This window comes from Ursus maritimus, unplaced genomic scaffold (assembly GCF_017311325.1).
Source record: "Ursus maritimus isolate PB19 unplaced genomic scaffold, ASM1731132v1 scaffold_24, whole genome shotgun sequence".
Lineage (NCBI taxonomy): Eukaryota > Metazoa > Chordata > Mammalia > Carnivora > Ursidae > Ursus > Ursus maritimus.
Genome location: NW_024424897.1, coordinates 5,227,638 through 5,243,453, shown reverse-complemented (window position 1 = coordinate 5,243,453; position 15,816 = coordinate 5,227,638). Strand labels below are relative to the sequence as shown.

Sequence of the window (15,816 nt, the reverse complement as noted above, 5' to 3'; positions counted from 1 at the left end):
TCATAGTTGCTGAATGAAAAAAAAAAAACCTTCATTCCCCAGTGGAGAAACCCCTCCTCTCATGGCCCCAACACCCAGCCCTTCTTGGGGAATAGAGATTCTTCTCAGGGGAATTTTGCTTATTTACAAATATGCCTGCAAGAAACTGAGCCGGTCTGGCCACTCCCCTTGCTAAGGGGCTGGCAGGGTACAGGAGGCAAGAGGGCTGGCAGCAACATGACCTGATCTCTGGGAAGCAGGCCCTGTCTTATCCCTATCTTAAGCGGCCACTGGGTTTAAGAAGTGTGCATAGGCCTCAGGGCCTCACACTGCCCCATGGGGGAGCCCCAGCCTGCTTGGCCTCTCCATGCTTCCCTGTAGGAGAGAACCTAGATGGACCCAGAGAGTGCGTGTTTGGAGGCTCTAGGGTGCATTCAGCACTGGGGTCTTCAGCTAGGAAGGTGGAGTGGGAGGGGAGCTTCCCCGGGGAGCCGTCCCACACCCCCATCGCTAGCCCAGAGAAATGCCCCTGCCTGAGCCTCCAGCTGGCAGTTGCTCAAGAATCTTGGGCTTTTGGAATTAAAGGGGTCCTTCTTGCCCCTGGAGCCTTACCCCTTTTTGTGTTGATGCCCTGGGAGAACCGTGGGATTTGCCCAAGATCAGCCTGCAGTACAGTCAGAATCAGGACCCAGATGGGCCAGCCCTGAGCCGTTCTTACTCCTGACTCAGGAATGGTTGCAATCCACGGGGCAGACTACTTTATGCTGGGGGCACCAGTGAAAAGGTTGAGCAATAAGTGAGAGCCCAGGTTTGGCAGGTGCACCCAGTTTCCCTCCTTCCTTTGGGTACGGGGGCCAGGGACAGCTCATCCATCGGCCCAGCTTGAAGAGCAATAGCGCTGCGGTCGCTCCACCATCCGCCCTCTTCACCACCAACTCCCAGATCACCGGGGCCTTCTCCTCCGCACCAACTCATGGGCACTTCCTGGATGACCAGCCAGATGTTACAAACCCATTTCCCCCAAACCCATGTCTTCTCCCAGACCCCTTATCCAAGGTGATGGCAGCATCACTTACCTGGGTCCCAAGCTGGCCACCTGAGGATTAACCCTTGATCTGAAGTTCCACATGTGATCGAAGCCCAGGTCATGCCCCCTCTACCCTCTTTCCAGCCCCGCCCCCCCGTCCAGAGCTTCTCCACTGGGGGCCATTCCAGGGGGAGGTAGTGTGGTGCCACGGCTAGGAGTGGGGGTCCAGAATCGATGGACCTGGGTTTGAGGCCTGAGATACCATTGACTCACTATGTGACCTTGGGCAAGCTATTTCACTTCTCTGAGACTCAGTTTCCTTTCTGTGAAATAGGAGTAATAATAGTACCCACTTCCTGGGGCTGTTGGCAGTGTAACTGGCATGGTCAATGTATGGTGCCTTTGCGTGAGGTCTGTTCAGTTAGTGGGGCCTGATAAACATTACCTGCTCGTATGAGTTCATCCCCATCTCTCGCACACACCGCCGCCGTAGCCCCCTTACCCTACCCCCGCCGCCTAATCTATCCACCACCTCGTTCCCAGGGACATTGAAAATGCAAACAGGATCACCCAGCTTCTTGGCTTACCATCTCTCTGGGCTTCTCCTGGTCCAGCAGAGGATGACACAGGTAGCCCTTCCAGAATTGATCCCCAATACCTACCTCTAACCCTGTCTTCCAGCTCTGCTCCCTGCACATGTGCCCCATGCTCCAGCCCCGGCTGCTTCCTCCAGGACCCCAATTTTTGGTGCCTGGTGCCTTTTCACTTGTTCACCATCTGCCTGGAAGTTTTTATGCCTCAACTTCAACTCCTGTTTCTACCTAAAGAACTCCTTTTCATCTCACAAAACCCAGATCGGGCTGCCTTATCCTCCAGGCACCCCGTTCCCCTGATTATTCACCCCACTCACCTGGTAATACCTGCGCGGTTGTATTGATTCCCCTCTGTGCGTCCTTCTCCACCTCTGCACCCCAGCATCCAGCACAGGTCTGACCCGTAGTGCGTGCTCCAGAGGTTTTCGTTGAGTGAACAAAACCAGCCAACCTCTCCCAGTGGTTCAACATGTGTCAGCCAGTCTCCGGGACACCTCTGTCTTTCCTCAAGTCCCCTGCTCTCCGTGTTTCCAAATACGGAGAGGAACATACACATATGTGCACGCGCGCGCACGCACACACACACACTGGTTCTCTCCTCAGCCTCCAGCCTCTAGCTCTGTGCTGTCCGTTGTGGTAACCCCTAACCACGCGTAGCTCTTGAGCACTTAAATGTGGCTTGTCGGAATTGACGTGTTGTAAGTGTAAAATATACACCGAATTTTGAAGACTTGTTTGCAAAAAAAAAAGAGTCTAAAAATATCTTCTTAATTTTGTATCGATTACTTGTTGAAATGTTAATACTTTATATATATTAAGTTAAATAAAATATAGTATTAAAATCAAGTTCACCTGTTTCTTTTGGCTCTTTTTCACGTGGCGACTACAAAACTGAAAATCCCATTATGGGGCTCACGTGACCTTTCTATGGGACCGCAGGGCTCCAGATGCTCCCGGAGCCGTAGGTCCCTTCTTTCTCCAGGAGGTGGCGATCCCTCCCTGCCTTTGACGCCTTCGTTCCAGAAAGGTCTGGAAGGTTCCTGAGGAAACAGCCTGTGTCATATGTCAGATATTGAACCCCAAATAAGGATGGGGCGCCACTCAGCCATGCAGTGAAACCAGGCTCTTTATGCAAATGAGACTTCAAAATAAATCCACAGGAAGTCAAGAAGCTAAATGCCATCCTCCTCAACAGAAGAATCAAGACCTAAGTTGATAGACACCTACTCTGGGGGGCACATGCCCCACTTTCAACCTGGTCTCTGTGTTCCTGGGGTTTATAAAGCCTGTCGGGGAGATGGGCGTCAGTGGATACTGCGTGCACAGCCCGAGTCCACCTTCCGATCCCAGGAGCCCTTCCCCCAGCTGCCAGGCACTGACTGCCGAGCATCATGGCTTTGGTGCCTTTGCAAGGATTGTCCTTGGCTGAAAAAAGGTGCCTCACCCATCCAGTGACTCTCCTTAAGGAGGAACAAAGCCTGGCCCTCTCACCTCCATTCAAGATAGCTGGGAAGGGGCGCCCCAGCTTCAGAGATTCTCCTGGGATCAGCTGAGGTCTCCGCTGGAACTGCTCATCACGGTTAAACGCCCTCTGCCCACCTCTGCTGACCTTGCTCCCTGATGGCACTTCCAGTAGACGTCTTCGTGCAGATCTGAGTCTTTAAGTCTATTTCCTGGGGAATCTGACCCATATCCATCGGTGCCGAGTGTGGTGCTGGGGAACAGACTCTAAATGGGATTCTAGAGCTGGATCCCCACCAGTAGTGGGACGTGTAATATTCTGGGCCCAGCACACTACAGTGTGCAATCATTACAACGCTTGTGGGCAGTGAACCAGTGGAAGGAACTGGGGTGGCGGTGAACAATCTCGGGCCCGTGTACCGTAGGGGAGAGAGGTCATTATAAGGACTATGTTGTTGGGGCATGACTGTTGTTGGGGGCAGTCGCACTGGAGAAAGACAGTGAAAAGCGGTGGGTGATAGGTCACCAATCGAAGGCTCGGTATCAAAGCCAGAGGGTCTCCTTGGCAGCACGTAAAGAAACTCACCTCCTGAAGTTAAAGGGACAGAGAAAAATAGAGAAGGTTCCGGACTTAATAGGGGAAGCAGGGCCCTAGAAGTGGTTGAATCCCCAACCTTAGTGAGTCGGCTATGCCAAGGAGAACCCTAACTGGGAAGAGGGGCAACTCTGAGACATCTGGGGGGATCGGGGTCGCTGGACTCAAAAATCTCAAAGCACCAGCTTCCCCTTGAGCCTTCTGGACCCTCACAGCCGTGGCCCCCTCCTATGTGGCCCCCTCCTGCCTGTGAGAGGTTAGTGCTTTCTCCTTGGTGGAAGATAAAACTCCTCCCCGTGAGACAGGTGCCAACCCTCCCCCCACCCCAAGGATCTACGCCGTCTCCCCTCTTCGCACCAGATCAAGAGCTGGGTCTAAATGACAACTTGACTTGCCTGGTAGAGTGCTGGGCCACCGGCAGGGAGAAAAAGGCTGTACCAGGAAGGGGCTGCAGGTCCCTGCCAATGGTGCCGACAGGAGTTGGGAGAATGTGGGACTGGAGTCAAGGATACTGGGTCAAGAGAGGCAGAACATTAAGTCAGACAGGCAAGTGTGTTGTTCTGGGAACACTCTTCCCCGCCACAGGATTTATCACCCTGGCAAGGCCCCCGGAAGTCGGTGCTAGCATTCCGCTAGGGCGCTCTTGGCAGCTTGGCGAAAGGGAGCCAGAGCACCCTCCCCTTGGCTGGCAGGATTGCCCTCAGCTCAGGAAGCTGCCTCAACCAAGGTCAATGCAGGGCAGACAGGTCTGCCCCCTGCCTCAGGCTGGGCGTCTCTGCAGGGCTTCCTGGCTCCCATGAGATGGGCTGAGGCCTCGGTGGCAACCTCATCATCTCAGCTGCCTTCCCCTCTGCCCGAGGCTGCTTCCCCGGCTCCCCAACAGGGGCTGCCCCTGAGAGGGCTCCCCAGCGAATCTCCTGAACCCAGTCCTGCATCTAGGCCTCTGTCTCCCGGGGAACCTGCCTGTAACAGACGAAGGTTGAAAAGGTAAATACAATTAGGCAAAATGTGCTCAGTGCCAGGTGTGCAGGGCAGACTTTAGGTCCTGGGAAGGAGTTGAGAGACAAGTCACCCTCAAAACCACCCAAAAACACAACTGGTCGCACAGACGCCATAACAGAGAGCTGCCTTCCCTGCCCGTTTCGGCCTTTCAGCGGCTCTGCGTGGAAAATTGGGGTCTCAGAAACATCATCAGAGTGTCTCTGGGCCCTGTGTCTCAGGGCCTACCTCTTTGTCTCCTCCAGGTGGGCTCGCCTGGGCCCTGCAGTGGGAACCGGGCAGTTGTCACATTGAGGGGAGGAGAGAAAAGCAGGTGCAGCCCCACATGGGAAGCTCCCAGAGGGCCCGGGCCCAGGGGGATGCTCACTGCCACACCGGGCCAGGATATGCAGGTTGCCCGAGTGGCTGCAGGCTGGGTGCCAACGCAGGTGGCAGGGGAGTGGGGGAGGGAGGGATAACATGGGGGATGTGGGGAGTCGTCTCCAGGCCCCAACCATGCCAATGGGTCGGTGTATCTTTAACAGATGACCTCCGCTCTGCCGTGACCTCTGCTCTGTCACCATGAGGCTGCTCCCCTGCATCTGGCCTCCCTACCCACCCCTCTCTCCTAAAAGGCTTAAAGGCCACCAGGGGCCTCCTTGTTAAGAGCATCTGAGATCTCTTCTCCATTCTGGCTGCATTTGACACTGCTGACCACCCCATCCCTTGGATTCTGGGACATGTCTTGATCCTCACCCTTCTTCCTGCTAATGTCTCCTTCCCCCCCTTAGAGTAGACATCCCTTAGCTTTCCCGTGGTGACATGCAGCCCCTCGGAACACTCTTCCTATACTGAGACCTCCGTTGTCTACTCAATCATGAGGACAGCCACCTCTATGCCTCTCATCCTCGCTGCTTCAGATCCTTAGTGGGATAGGGGCTCAGCCAGGTCAGAGGTGAGGCTGTGCTGAGACAGGTGGGGGGTTAGGTAACACAGCCTTCTGGAGGGGATCTCTGTGTGTTCTGCACAACTTGGCTCTAAACTATCATAGAATGTTCTGGAGCCCTGAAGCAGGAGCCAAGCCACAGCCCGTGGTTTGTTTGGGACCAAAGAGCTTTGTGGGAGAGAACTGGAGCCCAGCCCGCAGCCATCGTTCAGACATGCGTGGACCTGTCTGGTGGACTGGGAGGCCAGACCGGAGGGAGTGACGGTAGCACCCCTAAAGGGAGCCTTGCTGGAAGAAGAAGTGTGGTAGGGAGGCCAATGGGCAGAATCAGAGCTGGGGAGCAGTGGTTATTGCAGAACCCTTTCCAGGGAGCTGGCGCTGGAAGGAGAAGACTGGCTAAAGAGCAAAACTGTATCAATAGGGGCTCCAACACGAAGCACCCCGAGCCGATGGCCCCATGCGGGACATTGGTTACACCGACTCTAATCAGATACACAGCTCACCTCTGGTCCTGCTGTGGGAGCGCCTGCGATGTCCCCTGTGATGCCTCTCAGATAGATGGTACTCTCCTCCTGCACCCTGAGCCTGGACAGAGCCTCAGAACCTGCTCCGGGAGATGGTGTCCAAGGGCCACCGGGGGCAGAGGGCGCTCGAAGATGAGTCTGTGCCTCTGAGGAAAGTCCATTCCCTCCAGGGGCCCCTGGTGGGACCCATAGTGTCCCAACCACATCTTGGCAGAGCCTTCCTGTCATTGGCAACAGTTCCAGCCCCGGGGTGGGGGGCTCTTGGTCTGTTTTACACGCTAGAGTTCCGCCAAAGACTCCACTTGCAAAGCCTACGTAGGTGTGAACCTCTGCTCTGCGCACGTGGCTAGCGGGGCACACTCTTTCCCTACAAGGAGGAGAAATAGGATAGGATGCCAAATTACAGTTCAGAGAATGTGCACTTTTTTTTTTTTAAAAAAGATTTTATTTATTTATGTGACAGAGAGACAGTGAGAGAGGGAACACAGCAGGGGAGTGGGAGAGGAAGAAGCAGGCTCCCAGCGGAGGAGCCCGATGTGGGACTCGATCCCAGAACGCTGGGACCCTGAGCCGAAGGCAGACGCTTAACAACTGCGCTACCCAGGCGCCCCGAGAATGTGCACTTAAAAAAAAGAAAAAACTCCACACTAGTGTGGGGCTCAAACTCATGACCCAGAGATCAAGAGTCACATGCTCTACTGACTGAGCCGGCCAGGTGCCCCTAAAAATTTCTTTTTAAATCTGAATAGAGGGGCGCCTGGGTGGCACAGCGGTTAAGCGTCTGCCTTTGGCTCAGGGCGTGATCCCGGCGTTATGGGATCGAGCCCCACATCAGGCTCCTTCGCTATGAGCCTGCTTCTTCCTCTCCCACTCCCCCTGCTTGTGTTCCCTCTCTCACTGGCTGTCTTTATCTCTGTTGAATAAATAAATAAAATCTTTTAAAAAATTAAAAAAAATAAATCTGAATAGAGTTGACATATAATGTTGCATTAGTTTGAGGTAGAAATCAGAATTTTGGATAAACAATTTTTTAGTAAAAGTATGTCCCAAAGACTTATACTTACAAAATTATTTGTGGGGCGCCTGGCTGGCTCTGTCGGGGGAGCATGCAACTCTTGATCTCGGGGTGGTGAGTTTGAGCCCCACGTTGGGTGTAGAGATGACTTACAAATAAAATCTTTAGGGGCGCCTGGGTGGCTCGGTCGTTAAGCGTCTGCCTTTGGTTCAGGGCGTGATCCTGGGATCCTGGGATCAAGCCCCACATTGGGCTCCCTGCTCCCCTGGGAGCCTGCTTCTCCCTTTCCCACTCCTCCTGCTTGTGTTCCCTCTCTCGCTGGCTGTCTCTCTTGCTGTCAAATAAATAAATAAAATAAATAAAATAAAATCTTAAAAAAAATTGTTTACCTGAAATTTGAATTTCACAGGGCTTCCTGCATTTTTATTTGCTAAGTCTGGCAACCTCATTCACAAGGTAGGTACATCTCCTAAGGCCACTCTGTTGTTCAGATGAATTTGATGACAGCCCCCGGGGGAGGATGCCCTGGTGTCAGGACCCAGTTAGTGCCCTGAAATGCCTCAGCAGTTTATCCCTCAGCAAGGCTGGCACTAGAGACACATGCAGTCGCTCTCAATGTTGGTGTTTGACTTTTTTTTTTTTAAGGATTGCATTTGTGGGGCTCAATCGGTTAAGCATCTGACTCTTGGTTTTGGCTCAGGTCATGATCTCAGGGTCCTGGGGTCAAGCCCTGTGTCAGGCTCCCTGCTCAGCAGGGAGTCTGCTTGTCTCTCTCTCTCTGCCCCTCCCCCACTCGTGCTCTTTCTCTCTCTCTAAAATAAATAAATAAATCTTATTTTAAAAAAGATTTTATTTTTAAGCAATCTCTACATCCATTGTGGGGCTTGAATTTACAGCCCCAAGATCAAGAGTCATGTGCTCCACGACCGAGCCACCCAGGTGCCCCTTGATGCTTCTCCTAATTTCACTGTAGAGGGCGTCCTTCTCTCTGTCCTCGTCACCCCCATGTGCCCCTCATCTCTCTCTTTTCCTCCCATCGTTGATGGTGCTTTGTCATGTTCTTCCAGTTGACCAGGATAGATCACCCTCCCTTCCCTTCCCTTGCCCCCCATGAGGGGGTCAGATTCCCCAGTTTAGCCACGTTTAGTATAATGTCTTGTCTTGTTCTCCAAAGTTCACCTGTCTAGAGGTGTTTTCCAGAAAGAACAGGGCCGTTCGGGTGGTCAATCAAGTGAGGCAGATTCAATAGCCTGCTCTTCTCCGACAGGCCATGAGGGGGCGCAGTGGAGCCACAGGGTCTAAGAAGGACCAAGAAGGCCTTTTCCTGAGACCTTGAGGTGGGAGGCAGAGGTGCCCAGCCCAGGTCCGGGACATGTCCCCCCTAACCAGGCCCCAAAGTCAAGCCTGAGGGAGGTCTTCTGGTCAGTCCTGAGAGGTCAGTCGTAGGCTCCCAGAAGGGCAAAGACAGGAAGGGGCTTGGTAATGGCTGGGGTGGGAGGCATGGTAAGCTCTGGCGGTTCTGCTGGGCCTCAGACAGCAGAGAGGCCCTGGGAGGAGGGGACCCCACAGATAGCAGTGTGGGTGCGGTGGGCATCTGGGCTGGGCTGGGGTCACCCCCATGGCAGAGCCATGTGGGCAGAGCTCCGGAATCCTGGGCAAGAGCAGGCGCTCCTTCTGCAGTTGGCTGGGCAGGGCGTTAGCACTGCTGCGCGGGTGTAGAAGCCGGGCCCTGAGAGGGCAGGGGCTCGTGCGGCAGGAGGGCAGGCGTGGGTGCTGGCAAGGGAGGAGCTAAGGGCTGCGGGAGGGGTGTGGGCTGGAGGGAAAGAAGAGAAGCCAAGGCAGTCTGCGGGTCCGAGGGCCTGGAGGGGTTAAGAAGGAAGAGCGGGAGGCATCAACTGGGGCTCGAGGTTCCCAAGGGAGAACTCACAGCAGCTGCTGATATGGCGCTGGGGGCGGCCTTGGCCATGGGGTGGAGCCAGGGTCACTGGCAATCAAGGAATTGTGGAGTGGACCCATTCGGTGAACAATCTCCGGAATAGTTAAGGAAACTTCAAGTAGAACAGACATGCGCAAAAGTGCACGAATCGGCAGCCTCAGGAGTTGCCAGCACCTCCGTCCTTCAATTTCAGAACTGAATGTTGGGGGCGCCTGGGGGGCTCAGTCGGTGAAGCGTCTGCCTTCGGCTCAGGTCATGATCTCAGGGTCCTGGGATCCAGCCCTGCATCGGGCTCCCTGCTCAGAGGGGAGCTTGCTTCTCCCTCTCCCTCTGCCTCCTCCACCCCTCAAGCTCTGTCTCTCAAATACATAAAATCTTTAAAAAAATAAAATAAAAGCACTGCATGTTATATTACCAGAACCCCAGAAGCCCCCTTGGGCAGCCACTACCTCCAACGCACAGATTAGGACAGAATCCGTGGACTCGGAACCACTCTGGTTTGGGGGCCACTTTCATTCCCTGCCGCGTTGCTGAGGGTCCTCGAGGTCGTTGGCTCTCACGGTGGGATGCGCTCCATTTTGGGTCTGTTCTGTAGTTCCTTACCGCTGATGGCCATTTGGGTTGTTTCTAGTTGGGGAACCTTCTAGTTCTATTGCTGTTCAAGTGGGGACTGCGGGCCCCAGGGCGTGAGTCCAGCTCTCGCAGGTACTGCGAAGTCTTCCAAGGTGGTTGCCACACCCCCTTGGGGTTATTTAAGTACCTCAGGGTAATGGCAGGTGTGGGAGACCAGGCGGGTACCAGGGGATGGGAGGAGGGCATGAGTCGCAGAGGGCCTCTTGCTTGTTTGGGTTGGTTTCTGCTACAGGGGACCAGCTGGAATGCAGAGGGATTTGACTCTCACTTTTGGATCTGGGGACTTTCTCCAGAGCGCTCTGGAAAGAGGTTACATCCATGGAGGAGGTCATTTATGAGGGCAGGATGTAGAGGGGTTTGTCCGATGATCAGTGGCTTGCCTCTGTCTACATAGCAAGGTCTGAATACTGCCTGCCTCTCCAGTCTCACTGGCTCGGTAGACGGCACATCCCAGAGCCAGATTTGGGCACTCCCTCCCAAGGCCGATGGGCCGCTCCCTGGCTCCCCCCACTTTGGTAGACCCTGACTTGAGGATACCATCTGATCGGTGGAACCGTGAAGACGTGTCCTGGCCACTTGGAAAATCCACGGGGCCTAACAGCCCTGGTGGTAACAGTGTGTGCCTGGAGGCACACCGGCGGTGCCCCCAACGACCTGCTGGGGGTCTCTAAGCAGGTAATTCAGCCTCTCTGAGCCTCAGTGTCCTCTGTAAAATGGGGTTACTACTCACGGGGCGGGGCTCTCACGTGGATGAAAGGATGTTCTTACCTGAGGCTCAGCTCATAGCAAGGGCTACCAACGGTCGGTAGGTAGTGTTTTGGGGCTGCAGGAGCTGGAAGGACCCCCAGAGGTAGGTGTGTCCAAGCCTCTGGAGCACAAAGGGTGAATGCTCGGTCGGGCAGGCAGAGCCACAACAGGGATTAGAGCCAGACCCCTGAGGTTTAGCCCTGTGCTCTTCGCCCAGATTCTGGGCCCTCGATCAATCCCTGTAATCCCCTGAGCATCCAGTGTCACTCTGATGTCTGACCCTCATCGGGGGGGACAGGGCAGGCAGCGGCCCAGCCCTGCTGGCTTTGTCCTGCTGGGGTAACACGGAGGCGGGGCGGGGATTATAAATCTGGGAGAACATCACATGCTCCCCAGTGACACCTGCTGCCGCCCGGCAGCCCGGAGTCCCAGATTGCCCGGGCCCCTGCGCCAGCAGACGACCTCCAGGGTGAGTGGCTCTGCGGTGGAGACATTGGGCCCCTGCTCAGAGTCCTCATAAGTGGCCCCCCCATCCTCCCACCCCCGGCTCCCGGCTTTAGGAGCAGAAGCTACCCTGCTCGGGGCTTCTGGGCCAGGGGAGAAAAGGTGGAGGAGGGAGGGCAAGGCAAATATGAAGAATCTGCAAGAGCATCGTGGGAGAGACATACAGAGTGCCATAGGGGCACCGTCAGATGCCCTCCAGGCCCACTCCCCCCTACCTCCTCAGACTCCCCCATCCTCCCGATGCCCTCATGTGTGCGTGGTCCAATGTGAGGCCATCAGAGTCAACGTGAAAGCTCCTGGAGGACCCACTTCGATTAAGGGTCTTTTTCTCCAGGGCCGACGGCGGAAGTTGCCTAAAACGCCGCAGCCACCGCACCCTACGCCCAAAGAACTGGCAAGGCCCCTCCTGGGCAGGTGAGACAGACCGACCCACCCCTCGCATCGCTGTGTCGGACGTGGGCAGTGGTCACCCCTCCCACCTTGGGCAGCAGTGTTGGGGTGCCTCCCATTCCATGGAGCCCTGCCCACCCCGTCCATCGCCTCCTGGGACTTAGAGGTACCTGGAGGGCAGTGAGGCCAGGATCGGAGGATTGGAAGGGCTGCTCCGCGGGTGCTTCTGGCTGAGAGGGAGCGGTGGGGAGAGGGCACCAACATTTATAGCCCCCAGAATCCGCACCGGGACTCGCCCAACCCCAGGTCCCTCTACAAAAGAGGCAAGGTGCACCCTCCCCCTGGCCTGCCCCTATTGGAGATGAGGGCCGTACCCCTGACCCTCACTCCTCTGCGATAGGTGCTGGAGGGCCCTTTTAGGCGACGAAGGCCACTTCTGAAGTTGGGGCATCCCAAGGAGGCACCGGCAGCCAAGATGGCCACACAGAGCGCACACGGCCTGGAGCCCGAGGCCTCGGACCTGCGGCCTGGGATCCCAGAGACCCCAGGCCGCCCGCGGCGCCACACGCTTCCTGCCAGTGAGTTCCGCTGCCTCACTCCGGAGGATGCCACCAGCGTGTTTGAGATCGAGCGCGAAGGTGAGCGGGGCCCCGCCAAGGGTCTGGGTGCCAACCTCCCCCCCGCCCTGCAGCTGCCCCGTGGGGAGGAGTCGTCCCTGGTGGGAGCAGATTGGAGGTGTATTTCTGTGTGCATGCACGTGTGTTCAGGAAAGCGGGCACAGGAACGGCCCTGAATCCTGTTTTCTTGCGGGAGAGGCGGCCGTCGGGTGGGTGGGTGGGAGAACCCACCCGGGCTTCTGAGCAGATGCCTGGTGCGCGGTGGCCAGCGGCCAGTGACGTCACCCGCCACGCCTCCCCCTGCAGCCTTCATCTCTGTCTTGGGCATCTGCCCCTTGTATCTGGATGAGGTCAAGCACTTCCTGACCCTGTGTCCAGAGCTGTCCCTGGGCTGGTTCCAGGAAGGCCGCCTCGTGGCCTTCATCATCGGCTCGCTTTGGGACCAGGAGAGACTCACTCAGGTGAGGGCAGGATGGGGCTGGGACGCTCAGCCGCTGGAAAGCCTCTGGAAGGGAGGCTGCCACCCCCAAGCCCTGGCTTCTCTTGCTCAGAGGGAGGCAGAGGAGCCCAGGGGCTGGAATTTCTTCCTCTGGTCCTCTGCGGGGTCAAAAAGACTCACCTCTTCGGGGCTCAAAGGCCTTCATGAAGGGCCCTCCATGGGGTGGAGGGTAGAGTTCCCAATTTGGGGCCCTCCACGGGTGGGAAGGGAGCCCCGTTTGGAGGCACTCAGGAGACACTTGCTCTCGGCTGGGTGGGGGTAGCTTGGGTGGGAGGCAGGGATGGGCAGAAGCGGGTCTGGACTCACGTCCCTGCCGGTTCCCAGGAGTCGCTGACGCTGCACCGGCCCAGGGGCCGCACCGCCCACCTGCACGTGCTGGCCGTGCACCACGCTTGCCGGCGGCAGGGCAAGGGCTCCGTGTTGATGTGGCGCTACCTGCACCACCTGGGCGGCCAGCCGGACGTGCGCCGGGCCGTGCTCATGTGTGAGGACAGACTGGTGCCCTTCTACCAAAGGTTCGGCTTCAGCCTCGTGGGCCCGTGCGCCTTCACGCTGGGCTCGTTCACCTTCACGGAGCTGCAGTGCTCCACGCGGGGCCACGCCTCCCTGCGGCGGAACAGCGGCTGCTGAACCCGGTGCCCCCCGACCCGGCTGCCGCCCCTCGGTGCCCACAGCCACGTGCTGGGGCTGCGGGGAGGCGGGCTGGGGGCTCCCAGCGTCCCCTTCTCTCCCCAGCCCGGGCTGCATGCCAAACTGTGCCGGAGGTGGGGCTGGGTTGGTAACTGGGGACAGCAGGAGGTGTCCTGCGACCCGCCTGGTGACACGCTCACTCTCGGGAACCCGTGGTGGGCCCTCCGGGCAGGCAGCCTCCTCGTCCTCACGGTGCCTGGTGCTCGGAAGGCCCTTATTCTCCCCAGCCTCAGGGATTCCCCGTCTTGTCCTCAGCCCTGGAATGGGGGTAGCTAGGAGCAGGGAAATGCAGGGGGTGCCTCCCAGCTCCCCCCATGTGCCCCCCACCCCTGGCCTCAGACACCCTGGGTCCCCTTCCCTCTAATAAAGTAGTTGTGCTGCATAAGCTCTCAGGTGGCTTTCTGTGCGGGGTGAGGTAGCGGGTGAAGCACAGTGAAGGACGAAGGCTATGCCTCCCCCCCACTGTCTCTGGCAGGGCAGCCCGCCCCTCGCTGTTCCTGGGGTCCAAGGATTTGACCCAGCCCTCTCAAGGGACCCCCTGAGGCTTTCCATGGGACCCCAAACCTGGTTTCTGGTCCAATCAAATCCCCCACGAGTTTTCCACCATCCCTTTGGGTCCAGGCCCTGCCCCTGAGCTCATGGCTGACCCCCCACCAACAAAAAGTCCCAGCTTTCACTCTGCCAGAGCCCCTCAGGTCAAAACATGATACTTGTACAGAATAGCATTTAATACATTTGAGACATCATTCATATAAAGTTAGCGTTACTTTTAAAAATTAGAACCATGATATAAACCAGTAAAAAATGGGCCTGACTCAGCCTTAGGCAACCCCCGGGAGCAGGTCCTTGAGGTGGCCCAGCCCCCGGCCCCACTGGGGCAGAGGTGAGGCAGAGTGGGGTAGGGCCAGCCTTCTCAGAGCCAGCCCCAGAAGGCAGAACACTGACTCAAAGGGAGGGCCGGACAGACAGAGAGGGGACAACCTCTGTTCGCAATGATCAAGGGGAGGCCCTCGGCTTCCCAGCCTCGCTATGTCTCCATGCTCTTTCTTTGCCCCAGCCCATGGCAAAGCCTTTCCCACAAGTCTGGTCCAGGAGCATTAAGGGCAGGCTCACCAGGCCACTGCTGAATGAGGGGCACGGGCTCATAGGGCAGGGTGGTGAGGCCGTGGTGAGGCAGGGGTGGGAACCTGGCGGGAACCCTGGCCACGTCCCAGTGAAGGCACACCCACAGTAATGGGGTGTGTGCGTGGCAGGGAGGCAGGCACCAGCAGGGGGAGGACCCTGGGAAGGAGAGCAGCTCACCCCTCCGCAGGGGTCCTGCTGTCAGGGAAGAGGCGGGAAGCCGGGGCCCGAGTCCCTGCGTTGTGGAGAAGCGCACGCTCGGAGGGTCCCCCAGACTGAGGAAGGGCGGCCTCGCTCCCCCGAGGAACCCGCCTTTGTGACTGTCACGGCGGAGTCAGAGTGGCCTGGTGGAGGGAGGGCCGGGGCTCCCGGCCGCGGGTCTCTGGAGTGCAGGGTGGGGCGCCCCGCAGACAGGCAGCCGGTCCCAGGCCCGGGCCTGGCGCCATCCGTGTTCTATGGGCTGCCGCGGCGCCCAGCCCCGCCGGGCGGGGGTCAGTGCAGCACCTGGTCCAGCTCGTACTTCTCGCAGAAGCGGCTGGTGAAGGGGAAGCAGGTGAGGTACTCGATCCAGGGCCAGTTGACGGGGTAGACGCAGAGCCAGATGACCAGCGAGGCGAAGAGGCCGGCGAAGACCAGCAGCGAGACCAGGATGAGGGCCCGCTTGCGGTACTTGTCGCTGGTGCCGAAGGTGATGTAGGGCAGGAAGGCGAAGGCCAGCAGCAGCCCGCTGAGGAAGCCGAAGATGTGGGCAATGTTGTCGATCCAGGGCAGGAGGCCGCAGACGAAGAGGAAGAGCACGATGGCCGACAGGTTCAGGAAAGCCTTCCAGGGCCGCTCCAGCAGCTGCCAGCTCTGGAACAGCTCCACGAAGAGGCAGGCGAGGAGGCCGAACTGCGACCCCGCCGGGCCCACCTGGGGCAGAGAGGGGTGGGGAGCGGTGTCACTCCTGGGTGCCGGGGGGAAGCCGGGGCACAGCCGGGCTGCAGCACGGGGACCCCGGTCCTCCTACGGGTGGGCTCCTCCCAGGGGTGGGGACCTGGCCGCTGAGGCTCCTGGACCAAAGCGGGGCCTGTTGCACCCACGCTCTCTGCCAGCACGGAGGACCGACTGCGTGCCCAGTGTGCGGTCTGTGCAGTGAGCAGGACGGACAGGCCTACGCGAGGCTGCACACGGCGGGACGGCAGACCCCGAGCGAGCCGAGGGCGTGGGGTTGAACTGATCGAGAAACTGTCACTGTCTCTGTGGGTCACGAACGTGTGCACGTTGGAGATTTCACACAGCTCAACCCACAGCTATGTGACATGCGGGTAGGCAGGCAAGGGTCACGGTCACGAAGAGAAATGAAGCAGAGAAGGGGAACGCAGTGACGGACAGGGTCTGGGGTGTCTTTCTGGAGGTGATGCCTGAGCATGACGCACTGGCCTCGCTGTTCCCTTGCTCCCGGGGATTAGCGGATCAGCCAGTAAGCCCACGGCTAAGCCGTCCATCTGCTGTCGAGCCTGGCCCGGGAGGGGCTGTGTGTCCCTCAGCAGCTCTGGGGGCGGGGGGGGGGGGGGGGGG

The 15,816-nt window shown here is 57.9% G+C and overlaps 2 protein-coding genes across 6 annotated transcripts in view; one reads left to right on the top strand and one right to left on the bottom strand.

Annotated features, from left to right (window-relative positions):
* The first annotated feature begins 11,788 nt into the window (after positions 1-11,788).
* AANAT (aralkylamine N-acetyltransferase) lies at positions 11,789-13,343 on the top strand. Its single transcript, XM_008693801.2, has 3 exons — positions 11,789-11,966; positions 12,252-12,406; positions 12,769-13,343. Exons 1-3 carry the CDS (start codon positions 11,804-11,806, stop codon positions 13,072-13,074), a joined length of 624 nt encoding a protein of 207 aa, XP_008692023.2. The 5' UTR covers positions 11,789-11,803; the 3' UTR covers positions 13,075-13,343.
* Positions 13,344-13,844: 501 nt separating this feature from the next.
* Positions 13,845-15,816, bottom strand: part of RHBDF2 (rhomboid 5 homolog 2) — a 24,655-nt gene continuing 22,683 nt past the window's right edge. For all 5 annotated transcript variants that reach the window (XM_040640172.1, XM_040640170.1, XM_040640171.1 and 2 more), the window contains exon 19: positions 13,845-15,168. In XM_040640172.1, the coding sequence (XP_040496106.1) occupies positions 14,749-15,168 (420 nt within the window). In that variant the 3' untranslated portion in view covers positions 13,845-14,748. The remainder of the gene's footprint in view (positions 15,169-15,816) is intronic.

Excerpts from the sequence above, each read along its gene's own strand:
- AANAT (XM_008693801.2), top strand. The coding sequence starts at position 11,804 with ATGGCCACACAGAGCGCACACGGCCTGGAGCCCGAGGCCTCGGACCTG. Across the intron at positions 11,967-12,251 it reads GTTTGAGATCGAGCGCGAAG|CCTTCATCTCTGTCTTGGGC; the intron begins GTGAGCGGGGCC and ends CTCCCCCTGCAG. Across the intron at positions 12,407-12,768 it reads ACCAGGAGAGACTCACTCAG|GAGTCGCTGACGCTGCACCG; the intron begins GTGAGGGCAGGA and ends GCCGGTTCCCAG.